General features: G+C 38.4%; 1 protein-coding gene across 14 annotated transcripts in view; it reads left to right on the plus strand.

Annotated features, from left to right (window-relative positions):
• The first annotated feature begins 246 nt into the window (after positions 1 to 246).
• Positions 247 to 21,868, plus strand: part of CLASP2 (cytoplasmic linker associated protein 2) — a 142,469-nt gene continuing 120,847 nt past the window's right edge. For 8 of the 14 annotated variants that reach the window (XM_063304110.1, XM_063304107.1, XM_063304109.1 and 5 more), the window contains exons 1-3: positions 248 to 1,229; positions 6,796 to 6,874; positions 12,378 to 12,481. In XM_063304110.1, the coding sequence (XP_063160180.1) occupies positions 1,035 to 1,229; positions 6,796 to 6,874; positions 12,378 to 12,481 (378 nt within the window). In that variant the 5' untranslated portion in view covers positions 248 to 1,034. Of the gene's footprint in view, positions 1,230 to 6,795; positions 6,875 to 12,377; positions 12,482 to 21,868 lie in introns of all 14 variants that reach the window. The other 6 variants (XM_063304103.1, XM_063304104.1, XM_063304108.1 and 3 more) reach the window with 2 other exon arrangements.

The following is a 21,868-nucleotide window of genomic DNA, read 5'->3' on the forward strand; positions in this document are numbered from 1 at the left end:
TTTCAACGTGCGCGCGCATGCTCAGGCAGAGGCCTAGACTAGGCGTGGAAACGAAAGGGTGGATTTGGAAAAGGGGCGGGCCTCAGTTTTCCGCATGCGCAGGAGTAGCACTGGGGGTTCTTCGGACGGCTAGTCGCTCAAAAGAAGCGACGCTAGTGGGTTGAGCCTGGCTGAGCGAGGGGGTTGCGTGTGCGCGGGCGCGCGCGCCGAAAAGCGAAGGAAAAGGCGGGGTCTGTGTAGGGTGAGTGACGCCTCTGGCGTGTGGCTGGCTAGCGGTGGATCGAAGTGGACGCAACTTCCACAGGACGGGGCGGCCGTCGCTGCCTTGCGGAGGAGGAGGAGGGGGACCAGCAGCCAGCTCGCTGATTCCGTTCTCGCCCTTCTCAGATTCAGCCTTCTTGCCTCGCCCGGGGTCGGTGCGGAGAGCATGAAAGTTCCGCCTTCGCCGCAGCCCCGACCCTGCGGCTCTAGCCGCTTCCTGCTTCCCCTGATCAGGAGGAGCGGCCGCTGTTGCTCACTGCGGTGAGAGGCGGTGGGGTGGCCGGCGGCGCCCGAAGTCGGAGAGGCACCGGCGGTATCTCCGGCATTTTTTTGTCCGACCGTGAGGGAACGCTCCTAGCCTTCCATCTGCTGAAGTGCCTCGCCGTCCCTGCTGTCGAGCCTCGGGAGGTTTGGAAAAGTGGGAGCCGAGGTGACATCGCCACCTTCACTTACCTCGTCCAACTAAACCTTCCATACTTTCTTCCCCCACAGCTTGCATTGCAACAGCAGTCCCCGGATACTTTATACGGAATTTGTATGTTTGGGCTCATAATGACTTAATGTTTTGCTTCCTCGAAGACTGGTGTTTTACCGCCTGGAATTTATCTTTTGCGACGGAAGGCAGGCAAGAAATTCTCCCCCTCCCTTCTGATGGGCAGAAAACTTTCCTGAATCCCTTTCATTACAGTTTCTTGGGAAGTTTGCGATCCCCTTTCATTAGAGACACAGATTACAGTTTTATCAGGTTCGGTAAAGTTTGCATCTAATAAACAATGGAGCATGGCAAGATGGATTATTTCTGTGACCAGGTACAACAAAAGGATGTGGGCCGCAGGTTGCAAGTTGGCCAGGAATTTCTGGAATATTTGAATGATCCCAGCATTTCTACTGATCTTGAGCAGGATCAGCAGCGCCTTGATAAAGTGATTGATGAATTGACAGGATGGGTTAACTCCAGTAATTATAAGGTAATGATAATTGTGCCTGATATAGATATGATTCTAATTCTTATTAGGTATTTGGGCATTGTTCTTTCATTAAGCCTTCTGTCAGTCAAGCAAATTGTTCAAAAATTAAATGGATTTTTTATGTCATGGTGTTTATTTAATATCAATTTTATCCTTTTACTTTGTAAAAATATAGTTTTGCTTAGGTCGCTTACTGATGCTCAAATGTACATATGCAATAGACAAGACAAACATCAATATAAAGTTAAAAATAAAATTAGATAAGATAATCCTACATTATCTTAGAGGTAAAGAGAAATAAATGGGTCATTATTTTCCTTGATACTATATCCATTTTCATTATGGACTGAATATAAAACCTGCATTTTATCATGCTAGGACTGCAATCCTTACGTATATTTAGGAGCTTAGTTGAACTTAGTGGGGTTTGTAATACATTAAACCAGAAACTAGTCAACTACACTTTAGTCTAAAATATTCTGTTTCCACAGTCTGTCTAGTTACTTGGGGTATGGTGTGTCCTGAGGAGCCACATAATCAGTTAATAAGGATTTTCCATTTTTTAAACCAGCCCATTTAATAGCTTTAATGAATGCCCATTAAAAAATCATAAAAAGCAACAAAGTATTCAAAAGAACATTTGCAATATTTTGATTGTAGACTATTACATTTTGCCTTGTAGAGAATTCAAAATGACTCATACTTTGAATTTTCTAAGCAGGTTTTTCTTGGCTGCTGTACAGAAGAAGTAATAATGGACGCATAAAGTTAGACATGTTTTTTTTAAAAAAATCTGAGATAATCACAGAAAGGTCCAGGATATTGCTGTATTACCGATAATGGACATATCCAATTCAGCGGTATTCTAAGTGCTGTCCTTTTGTTTATACTTTTGTCATCTGGTGGCAGTATTGCTCTATAACTCAGGTTTCTGTTGATTCCAAGAGTACTCCAGAGGTTAAGCTGTGTGTACATCATATGTACCACACAGGGAGTAATTGATTAAAAAATTGAGCATTATTTGTAGGACTTACTGCAAATAAATGTAATGGTTAACCTAGTGGGTATTGAAAATACATAAATGAAGGAGAAATGGGGGGGTTCTTAAATGCTTCTAACAATTCCCTCTTCCTGGGCCAGAGAAAAATGGGGGGGGGGCATTTTTCTCCTGTGCCCAACAAAACAGGTTTAACATTCTTGGGGGTTCAGGTCATATTTCCTATTGGTCTACACCTCTATAGAACATCAAAGGTCTACATCTCTATAAAACGGGCTAGTGGGAAAATACATGTGTGGCCACCTTCAACCAGCATGATCTTGGGAAATAAACTTTTACCTCTGCTCAAAAAAAAAATACATAAATGAAAAAGATATTCTAAACCTATTTTAACATTTAAGAATCATACTTGTAGTAATATGTGTTTATTCATTTGGAATAACTGTTTCCCATATCTAATACTGTTTATTAGTTGACCCTGAAATTCAAACAGTGAAGCCTTAATGTAGCAGACCTCAATGCAGCTAACTTTAATTGCAACAATGAAATTCCTATTGTATTTACATAGTGCTACCATTAAGTAGATAACATAAATAGATGCAAATCACATAATTTGTGTCCTATGTATAACAACATCATTGTGGGTGGCACACTGTCCAATTTAATATCAGGAATAACAAGTATTCCTTCCCCCAGTTGGTTCATTAAATTGAAGTTTCACTAATACAATGGAAGTTTCATAAGAAACAAATGGCAGAGAGAAAGTGAGTGAGAGGACAGGTACATGACCAAACTTTAATGTACTGGCTAGAGTAGAGTGACTGACTACCTAGGTGAACATTTTGAAAGTACGATATTAGAATCATATTTTTTGAAATGGATAGTATTTAATTATGAAGTAGCTTGAGCTTTGTTTATCATGTTTTAAACACATAAAAAGATACGTTTGTGTTAACAAAAGTCAAACATCTTTTAAAATGAGCATGTTTTAAATGTAATGCATTTTCATTTCTGCCAGGCTTTGGGTATAATTTATGCATTTTTTTGTCATAAAGGTAGGAATTACTTTACACAGTTCCTTTACACAATAAATAATGAATAATATTTATTGAATTGAATTCAGTAAAGCACGGTGGCTGATGCTGATAGAGTAGCATTTCAGTTTCAAAAAGGCACTAAAATCTAATTCTATGTGAGTACTTAGAAATAAGTACCACTGTTTTCAAGGGACTTATATTTGTAGATAAGTATGCATAAGATTATAGCCTTAATTTGAAACAATCACAACTAAGAATCATGTACCTTTAAAGACAAATGGGTATATGACATAAGGTTTTATAGGAGCTGTTACTCATTTTAACAATTTTAAATTACCAACTTAAAGATAAATCTAAACACCAATAAAACAATGTTTAGCATGGTGGAATCATGAATAGTGGAGAATTCTAAAATACAAATGAGTCATAGATAAACATCTGTTGCCTTGCCACTGCTTTTAAACACAGACATACATTGGTGAGAGCATATTTTAAGCAACTGTATCATAAATTGGGGGTGATGGACTTTTTGGCCCTCTCTTCCCTTCAAAAGTTTACATAGTCCTCTTCCATCATTGTTATTATCCCACTTGTACTACCTGCAAGTACAGTATAACTTTTATTTATTTTATATTTATTTATATTTCAGATTTCATCACTACCCATCTCCCTCAAAACAGGGACTCTGGGCGCTTTACAATAAAACTAAAACTAAATACAGATTAAAATATAATAAAAACAGTACTTCTTCAATAAAAAATATAAATATAAAATCCAAGATAACTATATTAAAAGTCCTTAATTTAAATTCATAAATACACAGGAGCCTCTTTAGGGTGCTAACTACCCCCAGGGTTGATTACCCCCCTCCCACCAGCAGCAGCCAGCAGCCCTGCACTGGGAAGTGGGAAAAGGTAGGATAGTTGTAATGGTGAGACCCCTGTTTGGAGATACCATAGCTAGAACATTAGCAACAACAGTTCTGGCAGGAAAACATCGCTTCAGAATACTCCATCTCCAGAACAGATGCTGGATGTCTAATGCTGGGGATGACTGAATTTTGCCTCCACGCCATTAATGCCATCTGGCCCACATGATGAGAATAGGGATTCAACCTGGCACTTGGCTTTCATTCTATTCCCCGCTTGTCATTAATTGTATGCATTCAAATTAAGTTTACTGACTTCACAGTTTTCCCCACTCTTCAAGCAAACTATTCATTTCATTATAATAGTCTAATTTTCCCCCTTGATTCTGCTAATGTTGTTTTATAGTTGATCTTTCTGAAGGGAAAGAATTAGCATAGTTAATCCACTGTAATTCTTTCTCTGCTATTAACCTGGCTAAACAACATTACCTCATTATGACCCTCACCAAATCCAGGAATCTTTGCTGCTTCTGATGTTCTGTTAAAGTCAGTCCAACTCTCTCCCTTCCATATTCTGATCAGTATTTAATCTTCATCGGTACAAAAAATTAATCAATTATTCTAATCTCTCTACATTTTTTATTTCCCTATATTTCTACTCCTCTTTTCCTTCTAGTATCCTTTCTTTTCTGTTTGGCCATTCCTGCTGTCACATTCCCAATTTCTATTTCCTCCCTGATTACTTCTCCACCACATTATCAGCCTCTTTGTTGCCACAGGTTTCTGCTCTTCAGGACTTAGGATGGCTGATCTCTTTTTCAAAAATTATCTTTTCTAATACTAATTTTTATTCATCCTTTTTTCTGATAATTTTAATCTCCAAAGTACCATGTGTGTTGTTTATTGTTTTAATTTCTCTTCATCCAGCTCTGATTTTTGATCATGACAAATCTAGCTTTTACTCTTTGCTGTCTGTTGAAACTGCGGTTACAAAAATTACCACTTTTTTTTTTTTTACTACTGAATCTAAAGACTTCTACAGAATCCTCAGATTCCTTGATCTTGGCGGCAGTTAATCTGTTTCTCACATTTAATTCTCTTTATGTCTTTCTGGTTCTACCCTTGGCACTTTTTCTTCCTATCTGACCAGTCATGTTTAATTTTTTTATAGAAGGACACTCTTTCTCTAATCCCCGCCTTTCCTTTGGGTTCCTTCAGGTCTCTTAACTTGCCCATTTTTAATATATATGTATATTTGTTGACAGCTCCGTGTGTATCCCCATTAATGCTATATAAAAATAGTTATGATATTTTCCAGGGATAGTGGATACTTGAACTATATGTAACCATGCGGTAAAACAAAGGGATGTATAAAACAAAATATAAAACAAAGGTATATAGTATTTTCATGTGATAACTTTTTGCAATTAAACTGATGAATGTTGCACAAAATTGGGGATAAGCATTCTTAATACTTTCCAGCCATTTTGAACTACAACTTCCTAAAGATCACTTTCCATGAAGGAGCTTTAATTACATGTTTAACTTTCCTTTTAAAGTCTGTCAGAGATGGAATCCAGTAGTATCTATAGTTTCAATCCAAAGGTGTAAATGGGAATGTACTAGGGTTGTTCCCCCGCCTCCTCAACTCCACTGTAGCTCCCTGTGTTTCCAAAAGCTTGGACGCTCAGGGAATCAAAGCAGCATAATTAATAGAAAGTAGAAAGGAAATTAGCAATTCATGCCCCCCAGCATGTTTTTTGCTAATTCATTGGCCTCTTGGAATCCTAGAGCGTGTATATTTAGAAGCATAATTGTCTTCCGTGTAATGAATATATTATTGTGCTACCTAACTGGAACTCTAATCTATATACATATCCACTCCCTCTCTCCCTCCAAAACAAATCCATAAGCCCAATGAGTCTTATTCCCAGGAAGAATACTGTATTTTGTATGCAAAACTGATCACAGTAATAAATTCTAATTATAGCACTAAAATGTAAAACAAAAAGTGAAATCTCTACTTTTGAGGAAAAGTTATTAGTAATATTGAATGGCTTGTCAAGTTTTATTTACCAGTTTTGAGTTCTAGGGTGCCACTTTACCAAATAAATATATCCATATGTATTTTGTGACCTTGTTAACACTTAAACTTCCATATGCTAGATTAAGGATAGTAGTCTAATGAAGGGAGTGACTGTATTTGTCAGATTTAAATTGCAAAGGAACAGCTTCTTGGTATCCTGCAGATCCAAATTAAGCATAATGTCCTAAGTGAAATACAAAATACACACTTTGGTAAAAACATTTTTTTAACCTGAACAATATCAAAACTCATTGCAATTGGAAATAAAAAGTTTTTTAAAAAAGTGATAATTGAAGCTATACTGAGTAGACTTTGATTCTAATCAATCATTTCCAGCATGTACTTAAGATCTAATTCATTTCTCCAAATCAGAGAGAATCAAGTGTACATGAAAGGTGTTGCCTTCTTCCTGATTTAAATTGATAACATTTATTTTTAAAGCATACAGTACAAGACTAGCTGCATGCAATTTAAAACTGTGGATTCTCATTCTCAAATACATACATTTATGAAACTGATTTAAATGGCTCGGTAATTATCACAGTATCTTTTTTAACACTTAAAACATGTTTCCATAGGTGTCATTACTTGGATTAGAACTTCTAGGTGCCTTTGGTGACAGATTATTAGGACGTTTCAGAGCCTATGTAGGAACTGGTAAGTGGTTTTTAAATTTTCTCTGCAAAAAATAAGTTTTATCCTTTCATCCATAGTTGCTTTTTTTTTACTAGATTTTTATGTCACAAATTTATTTTAATGAAGAGGGTGTAGTGATAGATTTGCATGTAGTGTATATCTATAGGACTCTTATTAATGAGTTTGAAGGCAGTTTGTTGTGTTCGACTCTACAGATTCCTACAAATAAATACTCACCTTTAACAGCTATTAGAAAAGGGCTGTATCTGTACTTCTTCGTATCTTTATGAATAGATGGGTGATTGTTGGATAATCCTTCTTTCCCCTTAGTTTTCTTTCCTGTTGTGGTATAGTAATGTGAAACTCTGATTTTGGCCTTGGGAAGGGGTAAAGGAGCAAGGAACTGTTAATGCTTCTTTTTCCTGAGAAAGTAGAAAATGTGAGAAAGAAATCAAAATAACTCTGCCTTGATTTTGGTTGGTATTAGATGAAGCAGAGAGAAAAAATTCTAACAGGCTTTCAAGATTCAGTAATTCTATCCTACAACAATAAAGAACATTCCTGGTATCTTTGTTGCTTCTGTCTTGATCTTGTCTACTTTGAAAGGCTGACAATAATAGATAAAATCAGAAATCTTCCAGACTGTGCATTTTTCAAGGAAGTATTTAAAATTCAGAGCTATTACTTTGCCTGCAGGCAAAATTAGAGCTAAACTAATAAGTGATTGAGAGAATTGATTTATGTTCTGTCCATATGTATAATTTGCCTTTATAAGTAAAAGTAAGTTTTGTAACAAAATGTAATATATGCTCACCTCCTTTTACAGTCTCTGTAAAAGTTTCATGCCAAATTGCTATACTCTACTCAAAAATAATACAGGTATGCAGTCCCACAGATGACATATACAAATAGATTCCACTGCATCCAGGCAATGCTCTCTACCTCGTCAGGAAGAGGACGCAGGAAGAAACTGCAGAACTACTGGCACAGACTTTGAATAGCTACACATACAGATACTGCACGCTGTCCTGAAGTAGGATAGGAAGAATAGATGTAATATGTGCATGCCCAGCTGCAGGACAAGAGGGTAGCCTTTTGGGAGAGGCGGTACATCACTCTTGTTCTCCTTCCCCATAAGTATCAGCACATCACATTTTGCCTTGGGACTTTATCTCACATTTCTTTCTGTTCTGTCCTCAATCTACATCGTTGTCTGGCTCTCAGGCAGGAATTGCTGAGAGAAAGAAAAACACTGAGTGATGAGGAAAATGCAAAGGGATAACAGTGTGCATGTGATGAAAGAAGTTTATTTTATCATTCACTGGAGCAGAAGAAAACAGTTTATGAGAGACTGATTAGGAAACACACAGGTAGTTGACTGGGAAGAATGACTGACTGCATTACATCATAATTAAACACAGGATTTTCAGTGTTTCAGTAATGTCTGGCAGTGTTCATGAACATTTATATAGTTGCAAATTCATAGATAAATTGGTTCATGTGAAAAAAGACTAATTAGAGCTTTCAGCTGCCAGGCAAGTTCTGATGGAGTCATAGAGTATTAGTCATACTGGATCACTTATTACTTTAATGGTTACTATTCTGTAATTAAATTAATTTATTGTGTAATGGCCCTGCTGAAAATCTGCATATATTTTATTTGTTTAAGGATTTGAATGCATTTCTGCAGGACATATTTGATACTTTGGTTACAGTTAAGAAATGTTCCTTGGAATATTATTTCAATTTATATGGTCCCACTTTCCACTAAGATTACAGTAGGCATACTATAACAAGTGTGCTGTGGATAATAAAAGGCTTAAATAATTTCAAGAACTATAAGTTAAAATGTATGTAGTGATGAAAATGTATCTAAATCATTTAAAAATGCTATCAACTGGTGGCTCATTTAAAATTGTCAATCCTTGCCTTAGAGACATTTTTTGTATTTGGTAATCAGAATTGCATATTAAAGTAATGAAATATGCTGGGGATACCATGATAGAGCAACACATGATGAGGAAATCTAGAAAGTTATTTTAAAACAAAGCATTATTTATAGATAGCTCCATTTGGATTGAATGGGTATGCAAGAAGTGTTACTCATATAAACAGTATTAATCTACCTGGTAGTAATAAAGTACACAGTAATTAACTAAAAAAAACCCATCACAGGTGCAGAATATCGCACAATAGCCAACTTATTTCTTGAGTTAATATTGAAAAGAGAAAGAGCCCTGTATGCATGTGGCATTTCATAATAGTAATCAAAAAACACGCCTGAGAGTAAAAACTGGATAGTGTCCATCATCTTCAGCTATTTGGTATTTCTACATTTTTTTAGTCTCTGGCATCAGTTTTAAAAATCAGAAATCTGGTAGCACTTTTTCCAATTAACAATTTTTTTAAAAAAGGCAAAGGTCTTGTGAACTATAACTCACTTCATCAGATACATGGCGTGGCTAAACAGATGTAGGATTGGGATGAGCAGCAGAGGTGAAGGAGAGGAAGACAGGTTGGTTATCCAGATACAGGTTATATTTGACATAGATAAGTACCTTCTTAATTAACAATTTTAATGTTAACAACAAGTACACACATACAGTAACAGGTCTACACACAAGATAAGAGGCACACAAGCTCTTCCTGTAATGTGATATATGTCATCATCTGCCAGCAATGCCCTTCTGGGTTTTACATAGACCAGACAGGACAAACTTTGTGCAAAATAATTAAAGGACACAAATTTGACATCAAGACTCAAAACAAGGACAAAGAAAAATAAGAGTACTTCAACCTCCCAGGCACTCTATTGCAATTCTCAATGTGAACATTTTAGAAAAAAGAAATTTTATCAATACAGTTAAGCAAGAGATTTCTGAACTCACATACATCAAAAGATTTCAGGCTATCTCAGAATGTTTCAACAACACAATGGGTTTTTAACCAATTAAAATTGTTGATTGATAAGATACTCATGTCACATGTACCCTGCTTAACCAACCTGTCTATCTACTTCAGTTTAGCTACACTGTGGATCTGATGAACTAAGTAGCTCACAGAAGTGTATGCCTTTTAATAAAATGTGTCTGAAAAAGGGGCTACAGACTTCTGATCTGATGAGCAGTTCATTATAAACAATTAAAATTGTATTTAACTGTAACTGTAACTGTTTACAATATAACTGGTCTGTATATGCAGCATTAGTTCTTCTGAGGTCTGAGTGTCTAGCATGTTATTGTTGCATTTTTGGTAGCTAACTTAAGGAAAAGAGCCAGTTTGGTTTAGTGGTTAAGGTGCTGGGCTAGAAACCAGGTGACTATGAGTTCTAGTCCCGCCTTGGGCCAGTCACTCACTCTCAGCCCAACTCACAGGGTTGTTGTTGTGGGGAAAATAGGAGGAGGAAGGAGTATTTGGTATGTTCGCCCCCTTGAGTTATTTATAAAAATAATAAAGGCAGGATATAAAATAAAATAAAAAATAAAATCAAATGGATGGATGGATGGATGGATGGTTGAGAAGGAAAATACCTGCAGTTTTATTTAACCATCACTAGATGGCACCACTAACTGGTATAGGAAGCACTTGGCATACTGTTGGGCCACATACAGTCTCTGTGCCATGATTTTTAATAGTCTCTCCAGTATTTAAAAATATACTTACACAGCATATTTTAGATGACTGATTATTTATAAACAAGAACAGTGTAAAATATCCAATAGGAAGCTAGTTTAGTCTAGTGGGACTAAGGCACTAGAATCCAGTGACCCAGAGTTCTAGTCCCACCTTAGGCATGAAAGCCGGCTGGGTGACCTTGGGCCAGTCACCTTCTCTCAGCCCAACTCACCTCACAGGGTTGTTGTTGTGGGGAAAATAGGAAGAGGAAGGAGTATTAGGGATGTTCCCCACCTTAAGTTATTTATAAAAATAATAAAGGTGGGATAAAAAATCTAAAAAAAAAGTTATTTGTACTTTACTTTGTTAAAAGCACTCCTAATTAGATGTTCTAGAATCTAATCCAAATATTTAACTTATAGCTGTAATTAGTGTAGCTATTGTAAGAAATAGATGATACATGGTCATGTTCTGAGTAAAGCTGTGTCTATCTCTCAGTGCTAAGATTAAAAGGAGTAATGGTTATTACTCATAAAGTAATGCTTGTTCAGTAAGCATATGATCAGTCGAATAAGGCATTGCTTGGTATGCTGAAAATAATTATGCCAGCATTTTGCAGAGGGTGGTAAACATTGTTTTAACACTTGTATCCATAACAGAAATTGAATCAGTAGACTGAATGAATTTAGCAAATAAATAAATAATCTAATTTCCTCTGGATTTTTGTATTAGGCCTGAAATGTTCCAATATCAGAAAAAAAATTGTCTACATGCCTGAGATTGAGGGGATATTCTCCCAAATATTTCTTCATGTACTTAAAAATAAAAAATGTGGGAATCTACATGCATTGTAATTGGACATAGTTGTAGTTGTATTTTGTTTCTGTACATAATTTGTATATGGTAAAGGTTTTGGAAGAACAAACAAGAAGATGGATATGTTACTAGGAGTCTAATATTGAAAAATCTGTCAACAATTCTGAAGGTTGATCAGGGAGCAAGCAAAAAAGGATCTGTTACAAAGCATGGAACAGCTTCAGCTAACAGGGACTTGCCATGTGAAGTGAAGAGCCTTTAAAATTGGTTCTTGATGCCCTGAATATTCCCTACCAAGGAACTATGATAGGACAACTGAAGCAGCTAGAGAGGAATGGTGCTCAAGGCTCAGAGTTCCAGCCCCAGCCTATGCATTCAGATGAACTTAATATTAAAATGTGTGTTCCTTTTCTTCTGTTTCCCTTGTCCTTGTGCAGTATGTTTCTTTCCTACTTATTTCTTATATATAAGTTTGTATAGCAAGGCAGATGAGAGAGAGAAGAGTTATGGTTTTGCTCCCTGATATTGTGTAATTTACAGTGATATATATGGTAAAGGTTTTCAGAGGGGTTTCTAATATTTACTCAGAATCATTTTTTTTCTAACTTGTGTAACTAGAAACTATCATTTCCTAATTTATGGTTTCTGCCTTAACATTTCCACATTAATTTTAGTTATTTTTCTTATCTGGGCTGCTGTTTGCACAGCGTGTGTGAAGTGCTATATGTTACTGCATTGTAAATGTGTGGCATATATGTAAACAAATTGAACCTGTAATATAATCAGTAGTTTTAAGCTATCTAATACTAACTTTTCAGAACTAGCTGTACAAGTATGAATAGGAAAACAAATTGGATGAAAATGTTTATAAAACCATGTAGTTGGAGAATTCAAAAGTGTTTTTCATGGCCAAGGAAGAAGTTATAAAATTTGCCTTTGGTGTGAAACATGTACATGTCTTAATAAGAAATCTTGGCCAGTTGAAATATGATTGAAACAAAATTAAAAAAAACTGTTTTGGCATAGAGCTTCAAAATAATTTGTTGAGATTGTTCATTGCATAATGCATTTGCTCTTTATTTTTATCCCCTAGTTCTTATAGTGTTGATGGATCGAATGGGAGATGCCAAAGACCAAGTTCGAGAACAGGCACAGAATCTTATTTTGAAGTTAATGGACCAAGTAGCTCCACCAATGGTAGGGATTCTATGGAGAAGATTTTTTTCTGTTAAATGTGAATCATTCTATTCTAATGAGGTAACCAGCGCAGGTTCAACCAGCAATTTAAGAAAGTGGGGGGTTGTGATTTTTCTGGCTGAGATATGTGGTTTCACTTGTGTGTTAAGCACAACGTTTGAGCATATTGTCTGAGGGGGAATGACTTATAGCTGTAGCTGAATGAATAGATGGTCACTTAATTATTGTTACTGCACTCATCAGCTGGGAACATGTTGAAAAAAACCAGAATTTTCCCAAGGGAGTTTAATGGAAAGAGGAACTAATCAATCTCACATCCTACCAAAAGGATGGATGTTGAGGGAGCAATAGTAGTGACTTGTTGGGTGTATACTGTACTATGTTTGTCTTAGCAGAAGACCATGCCAATTACATCTCTTGTAAATCTTCCTTGGGAAAGGAACATATCAAAAATACAATTAAAACAATTAAAAACATAACAAAGCCCAGACATGAGAACAACCATAACAATCAAATACACAACAGAGGTTCCACAAACAAGCTAACCTCAGAAAAAGGAACAGAGCCAGGTCTTAAGGGCCTTTTGGAACCCTAGGAGAGAGGGTGCCATATGAATTTCTGGGAGAAAATATTCATAAAATGTGTACATATCTTGTATGTAAACAAGACAAACTGATTGCAAGAAGTATGCTGTCTTTCTGGTGCATGTGTTCAGGACATAGGATAAAGATTACCTACCCTTGTCAGACTGACTGATTGCTATCTGTTCCTACCCATGGGAACCACTGAATGCTAGAAGACAAACTCTAGAGGATTCCAAGTGACTTTAGGTAGAAAAAGACAGCAAGGGCAAAAGTAATGTTTTCATCCATTTTTCTGTTCATGATAAAACCAGAAGAGAAAGCAGGAGCCGTGAAGTGAACAACTGACTAAAAAAGTAGTATTATCAAAAACTCTTTGGATTTCAAGACCAAAGCCTACTCACCAATATAGAGGACTCATAAACAGGGTTTTAAGCAGGGTTGCATCTTACAAGGGCTGAGAAAAATTGTTTACTAGGCATTAGAAACATGGCTATATGTGTTAATGGAGGAACTATGAGGAAAGGTTAATAGGAAATCTTCAGTATATGGCTGTAGGGAGACCAGCAGATAATTGCATCCATAGTTTCTAGTGTCTACACCAGTTGTTGTTGTTTATTCATTTAGTTGCTTCCGACTCTTCGTGACTTCATGGACCAGCCCACGCCAGAGCTTCCTGTCGGTCGTCAACTCCCCCAGCTCCCCCAGGGATGAGTCCATCACCTCTAGAATATCATCAATCCACCTTGCCCTTGGTCAGCCCCTCTTCCTTTTGCCCTCCACTCTCCCTAGCATCGGCATCTTCTCCAGGGTGTCCTGTCTTCTCATGATGTGGCCAAAGTATTTCAGTTTTGCCTTTAATATCATTCCCTCAAGTGAGCAGTCTGGCTTTATTTCCTGGAGGATGGACTGGTTTGATCTTCTTGCAGTCCAAGGCACTCTCAGAATTTTCCTCCAACACCACAGTTCCAAAGCATCGATCTTCCTTCTCTCAGCCTTCCTTATGGTCCAGGTCTCGCAGCCATATGTTACTACGGGGAACACCATTGCTTTAACTATGCGGACCTTTGTTGTCAGTGTGATGTCTCTGCTCTTAACTATTTTATCGATATTTGTCATTGCTCTTCTCCCAAGAATTAAGCGTCTTCTGATTTCCTGACTGCAGTCAGCATCTGCAGTAATCTTCGCACCTAGTAATACGAAGTCTCTCACTGCTTCTACATTTTCTCCCTCTATTTGCCAGTTATCAATCAAGCTGGTTGCCATAATCTTGGTTTTTTTGAGGTTTAGCTGCAAGCCAGCTTTTGCACTTTCTTCTTTCACCTTCATCATAAGACTCCTCAGTTCCTCTTCACTTTCAGCCATCAAAGTGGTATCATCTGCATGTCTGAGATTGTTAATGTTTCTTCCAGTGATTTTAACTCCAGCCTTGGATTCCTCAAGCCCAGCATGTCGCATGATGTGTTCTGCGTACAAGTTGAATAGATAGGGTGAGAGTATACAGCCCTGCCGTACTCCTTTCCCAATCTTAAACCAGTCCGTTGTTCCGTGGTCTGTTCTTACTGTTGCTACTTGGTCGTTATACAGATCCTTCAGGAGGCAGACAAGATGACTTGGTATCCCCATACCACTAAGAACTTGCCATAATTTGTTATGGTTCACACAGTCAAAGGCTTTAGAATAGTCAATAAAACAGAAATATATGTTTTTCTGAAACTCCCTGGCTTTTTTCATTATCCAGTGGATATTGGCAATTTGGTCCCGAGTTCCTCTGCCTTTTCTAAACCCAGCTTGTACATCTGGCGATTCTCGCTCCATGAATTGCTGAAGTCTACCTTGCAGGATCTTGAGCATTACCTTACTGGCATGTGAAATGAGTGCCACTGTTCGATAGTTTGAACATTCTTTAGTGTTTCCCTTTTTTGGTATGGGGATATAAGTTGATTTTTTCCAATCAGATGGCCATTCTTGTGTTTTCCAAATTTCCTGGCATATAGCATGCATTACCTTGACAGCATCATCTTGCAAGATTTTGAACAGTTCAGCTGGGATGCCATCATCTCCTGCTGCCTTATTATTAGCAATGCTTCTTAAGGCCCACTCAACCTCACTCTTCAGGATGTCTAGCTCTAGCTCACTGACCACACCATCAAAGCTATCCCCGATATTGTTATCCTTCCTATACAGGTCTTCTGTATATTCTTCCCACCTTTTCTTCTTCTTCTGTTAGGTCCTTGCCATCTTTGTTTTTGATCATACCCATTTTGGCCTGGAATTTACCTCCCGATGTTTCTAATTTTCTGGAAGACGTCTCTTGTCCTTCCTATTCTATTGTCTTCTTCCACTTCCGCGCACCGCTTGTTTAAAAATAATTCCTTATCTCTTCTGGCTAACCTCTGGAATTTTGCATTTAATTGGGCATATCTCCCCCTATCACTGTTGCCTTTTGCTTTCCTTCTTTCTTGGGCTACTTCTAGTGTCTCAGCAGACAGCCATTTTGCCTTCTTGGTTTTCTCTTTCTTTGGGATGTATTTTGTTGCCGCCTCTTGAACAATGCTGCGGACTTCTGTCCAGAGTTCTTCTGGGACCCTATCTACAAAGTCCAGTCCCTTAAATCTATTCTTCACCTCCACTGCATATTCCTTAGGAATATTAGTGAGCTCATATCTAGCTGATCTGTGCGTCTTCCCTAATCTCTTTAGTCTGATCCTAAATTGTGCAAGAAGAAGTTCATGATCTGAACTACAGTCAGCTCCAGGTCTTGTTTTTACCGACTGTATAGATGTCCACCACCTTTGGCTGCAAAGGATGTAGTCAATCTGATTTCGGTGTTGTCCATCTGGGGAAGTCCATGCATAAAGCTGTCTCTTAGGTTGTTGGAAGAGAGTGTTTGTTATGCAGAGTGAGTTGTCTTGGCAAAATTCTATCAGCCTATGTCCTGCTTCATTTTGTTCTCCCAGGCCATGCTTACCTGTAATTCCAGGTGTCATTTGACTGCCCACCTTAGCATTCCAGTCTCCCGTGATGAAAATAACATCTCTTTTAGGCGTGTTGTCCAGTAGGTGCTGCAGATCCTCATAGAACTGCTCTACTTCAGCTTCTTCAGCATCTGTGGTTGGGGCGTATATTTGGATCACTGTGATGTTAGATGGCTTGCCCTGAATTCGAATTGAGATCATTCTATCGTTTTTTGGATTGTATCCAAGCACTGCTTTAGCCACTTTACTATTAATTATGAAGGCTACTCCATTTCTCCTGTGGTCCTCTTATCCACAGTAATAGATTTGGTGGTCATTTGATGTGAAGTGGCCCATTCCAGTCCATTTCAGTTCACTGACGCCCAGAATGTCTATCTTTAATCTTGACATCTCACCAATAACCACATCCAATTTGCCCTGGCTCATAGATCTTACATTCCAGGTTCCAATGGTGTGTTGATCCTTAGAACATCGGATTCGCCGTTCACCACCAGCACCGTCGGCCGCTAGCCGTCCTTTCGGCTTTGAGCTAGCTGCGTCATCACGTCTGGGGCTAGTTGAACTCATCCTCTGTTCCTCCCCAGTAGCATTTTGACCATCTTCCGACCTGGGGGTCTCATCTTCCGATGGTATACCGACATATCTCTGGTTGTACCGATCCATTTAGTTTTCACGGCAAGAATACTGGGGTGGGTTGCCATTACCTTCCCCAGGTATCGCATTTAGTCTGACCTCTCTGTCATGACCTTCCCGTCTTGGGTGGCCCTTCATGGTTTAGCTCATGGCATCATTGAGGTGCTCAAGCTCCAGCACCATGACAAGGTAACGATCCTTTGCTGAAGGTCTACACCAGTGCACAGAGTATAGGTAACTAAAAATTCTAATATATTTAGAATTTGGCCAGTGTCATGGAGATCTGGTGGAATGAAAATCCTAATTCAAACGTAGAACTCAGAGGATGTTATTTATTTCAAAGAAACAGGTTTTTAAAAGGGAAGCTTTTTTTATAAATAAATCATATGCCTGTTGGGGGGGAAATCATGAATATGGAGGTTTTGTTGAAAGCATCTGGGTAAGATAAAAAGGTGTTTGAAACAAGAGTGATATCTTTTGGGGAGTTAACTGCAGGTCACTTATCCAGGCAGAAGATGTGGACAATGCCTTTCTAAACCAACTTATCAAGTTCTCAAGAAAAAATGGGTGTCATGATAACCAACTACCTTGATATCAGTTGGGAAACATACTAGTTTTCAGAAAATGGAAGAAAAAACAAGGATTAAATTTAACTATCTGATTTAATCTTGACAGATAGAGAGAATTGGTCAGTGGACTGAAGGTGTCAGGTACCTAGCGGTGAAGACAACCACATTATATAAGGAGCTCAAGAAAATTAAGAGAGGAATTGCTGAATGTCAGTTGGACTTCAGGAAGGCAGACTGTAAAGCACAGAGTCAAAAACTGGGGAATATAGCATGGTGTGCAATCCTAAAGAATAAACAAGTTGAAATGGAATGGGAGACTTTGAAAAATGAGATAGTGAAAGCATTGGTATAAACAGTCCTCATGAACATGAAAAATAGATTTAAGGGACCTATGAGAAACCTATCTTCAGCCATGACTTCTTGCTGGCTCTTTTCACATCCATGCAGGAATGCAAACAAAACAGTTTGTACTTGCTCTGCTGATAAGGAGCTGAAAATAGGTGTTAGTTTATCATAGGAAAAGGAGAGTGGCAAATTTGGTGTGAATAAGGGAACCCAAGGGACTCTGGGAAGAAGCTGGAAAATGGAGACCATGGAAATGGAGATGATAGCCGGTAATTAAAATGGCAACATGGACCAGTGGCAGTTGAATATAGATAGTTGGTTGGTCCAGAAAAAGATGAGCTAGTGATCCTAGAAAGAATTAGAGTGAAGTCTTGTTAATTCATGACTAGTATGAAGCCCACAAAGCACTTGAGCTTATGATTTGGGGAAAGACTCCTGAAGAAGAAGAGGTCTAGCAGAGGCCCCTACTCTACTCATCACAGAGGACCCTCAGTAGGGTCCAGGAGAAGATCAAAGGTTCTATTTGCCAAGGGATCACTAGCTAAATCAAGGGGAGGAGTTTCATGAGAATAATGGAGATAGACAGAATATTGTCAGTAATTAATCTAACAGAAGGCTTTACCGTAGTGCAGTTTTGAACATTTGATGATTTGAACAGTGGTACTACATTTTGTCTGTTTCTTTCATGTTCAGCATCAAAAAATTATAAGGTTGTCTGAATGTGTATTATTGGTAGAGGATGGAAAGCATTAAAAGTTCACGTGGTGGGGGAAATGCTTGCAGAAGCTCATGCATATGTCTTGGGAATGTCTGGTCTGAGTTTTAATAATGGAAGGCCTTATCCCGTGCTTTTGCCAAACTTGAATGGCTCCTCTCCTTTTAACTGCAAGCTATCATTATCCAACACGTATGTGAGCTTCTTAACAGTTATTGAGAAATATCATGCAGTAATATCCACCAGGCCAAACTCTACCCATTCCTTCTATACTTCCATAGCCAGATATCATCACAATTGGTTGAAATGCAACAGAGAAAGTCAAGCTACAGCTGAGAAGTTTTTTTCTCCAAAGTATCAGAAACAGTGTTGATTGATTCTACTATTGTCTCCATTCCTAATTCTTAAGTATGTTTTGCTGTGAGGAAGGATGAAAAAGATGATAGAAAACAAGCCCAAAAGACATCATATAGGGAACATTTTAGAAGGAGAGCTGTGTTCATCTATGGTAGCCAAAATTCAAAGGCAGTCTGTTGGATTAGCTGTCCAGACTAATAAATTGTATTAAAAGGCATAAGCCTCCATGAGCTATAGCTCACATCATCATGGAGTAGCTGAACTGATATAGGATTTAAATTGAGATGAGATGGCAAATGGGAGACAGGATGATTATGCAGATGCAGGTTCCACATGAGGCAGATTACAAGTATCTTACTCATTAACAATTTTAATATGTTAAAACCCCATTGTGTTTGTTGACACCTTTTGAGATAGCCTAAAACATTTTGAAGTGATTTCAGCAATCTCTTACTCAATTGTGCTGGTAAAAGTTCTTTTTTACAAAATGGCTGCTTTCAGATCTGCAGTTGAATATCCTGGAAGATTGAAATGCTCTGATATTATGTTGTCCTTGTTTTGAGTCCTGATATCAAATTTGTGTCCATTAGTTCTTTTGTATAAAGTTTGTCCTGTTTGTCATATGCAGAATCCAAAGTCATTGCTGGCAGATGATGGTATAGGAAGATCACATGAAAGAGCTTTTAATTTTGAATGTGTAGTTATTGGTGGCTATAATGATGCTGTTGGTGTAAATAAGAGGGCAGAGTAGACATATGGGTTTGCTGCAGGACCTGGTTTCCATGTTAGCATCATTGTTATGTTGTTTTTGGTGGGTATTGCAGTCTCCTAAATGCCTGGTTTAATTCCATCAGTTGAACATCTCTGTCAAGTGGATCAAAACAAATGCAGTTATAGAATAGAGCCTGGCTATAGATTATAGATTTGATGGTGTGTTCTGGATGGAAGCTGGAAGCATGTAGGCATGCATGGCAATCTGTAGGTTTCTATGTTTACACATCTATTGTGTCGTTTTTCTGGGACATCAAGGAAGTAGACTTGTTCTGTAGGTCATGGCTGAGGTTGATAGGGTGGAAGCTTTGCAGTCATGATGGAATTCGCTGAGAAACTCATTTCCACAGGTCCAGGTGATGAAAACATCATCAATAAGAAGAGGGATATCAGGGGATAAGAGTTGAGAAAGTGTTGTTCTAGCTTATCCATTAAGATGTTGGCATATTGTGAAGCCGTGGCTATGCTACTGATTTGCAAGTATATGGTATTGCCAAAGGGGAAGTAGTTACGGGTGAGTACATATGGAGTGGTGGCAAGACTTGCCATCTTGATATCAGTGATGATGTTCTTAATGGTTTCAAATCCATGCATGTAAGAATGTTAGTGTATAGTGCCTCAAAATCCATGGTGTCTAAAATGGTGGTGTTAGGGAGATTGCCAATTGATTTCAGTCTTCTTAAGAAATCTGTGGTGTCTCTTATGTAGCTGGAAATGATGGTGGCATAATGCCAGCCCTTCAAGCTAGGCTAGGTCAAGAAACCTGATACCACAGGGATTCCAGGAATTCTACTTTATTAGTGTAGTATATATTAACAGAATCTTGAAAGCCTATCCAACACTTTCACTGCCCCTATTTTAAGGACAAGGTCAAGGCAGGGCTGTTCGGAGTTTCTCACACTTTCTACTTTGAGAGGACTGAGTAACCATTTCAGCTCTCCCACTTTTTTCTCTAGGCCAGATCTAAATTTCTCTACACGTAATGTCTGGGTACAGCATCCATGAAACCTGATATTTCAGCTGTGATGGTTCTTATGCTTGAGAAAATGGGACAGCCCAGGTTGCCTGGTTTGTGTATTTTGGGAAGTAGGTAGAAGAATGCCTAGTCAAGGCTCCTGTGGTGTTTGCATGTAGATAGCCTTGTATGGCCTTAGGAAATTCTTTCATCAGATTGCATGATACTTTCTGATATGTTGCTATGGAATTTGAGGTTTGTAGAATGTGATGTTGGAGTGTTGCTTTTTGGCTTCCTTGATACAAATCATCTTATTCATAACGGCAACTACCTTCTTTTGTTAGATTGTTTAACTATGACATCACAGCATACAGAAAAATTCTAGTATGAAACTAAAATTGTAAAAACAATGAAAAAAACATACATATGAAAAAGTAATATGATTAGAAGATGTGTAAATACAAACAGTAGGATCTTATTTAGTTAAAGGCTTTTTCTCTAGTTATGAACAAAGGATATTGCCAGAAAGAATTAATCCTTAAATATTCAAAGAATTTGCAAGATAGGTGGGTGGGTGAGTTGAAGCGCACCTTGCAGTCATAAATGTGGACAGGCTGCCAAGCATCCGAATTTTGGTCACGTGACTGCGGGGGCATTGCAATGGCTGTAACTTGACAGTCATAAATACCATTTGTTCAGAGCCATTGTAACTTCAAATGGTTGCTGAACAAATAGTCATTAAGTGAGGGCTACCTGTAGTTCCTTCATACTCTGTGCTAGTTAGACGGCATTTGGAACATGTGTCCTGTTTTATTTATATATAAGCCAAATGTTTAGGCCACCAACTCCAAGCGACTCTGGGGGACTTCAGAAAAATAAAAAAAGAATATACGTAGAACAGCACACAACATAATATAGAACATAACTGGCATATGGGGCTGACCCTCCCCCCCAAAAAAACCTAACAAGCCTCTGGATCACCTGCAACTAAAAGGGAATCCATTCAAACAACCAGACTTGTGGGAACAAACCAGTTTTTATTTATTTATTCATTCACTCATTCATTCATTCACATTTTGCCACCGCCCGTCTCCCCCAAAAGAGGGACTCTGGGCGTTTTTTTTAAATATCGCCTGAAGGCGGGGGGTGGGGGGCAGGCAGCATGAAGATCTCCAGGAGAGGAAGATGCTGTTCACTATTAAAAGAACATGGAGAAGCTGGAGTGGGTTCACAGGAGAGCTACCTTGATCATAAGAGTCCTGCCCTTTTAAGGCAGGGCTGAACATGTAGGGTGAAAGGCTGGAGGTTTCAGCCTCATCTCCCAGAAGCCCAGTCTGCAAACCCTAGTTCCTCTTCCTTCCTTGGTGTAGCAGCTTGGTAGCTACTGATGCCACTGCCTGTCTTCCAGAGAAATGCCTTTACCTGGCATGCTCCCCACAACCCCATTGTGCAAAGGCAGAGTGTCTACACTGCCTATGCCTTG

Source organism: Candoia aspera, chromosome 4 (assembly GCF_035149785.1).
Source record: "Candoia aspera isolate rCanAsp1 chromosome 4, rCanAsp1.hap2, whole genome shotgun sequence".
Lineage (NCBI taxonomy): Eukaryota > Metazoa > Chordata > Lepidosauria > Squamata > Boidae > Candoia > Candoia aspera.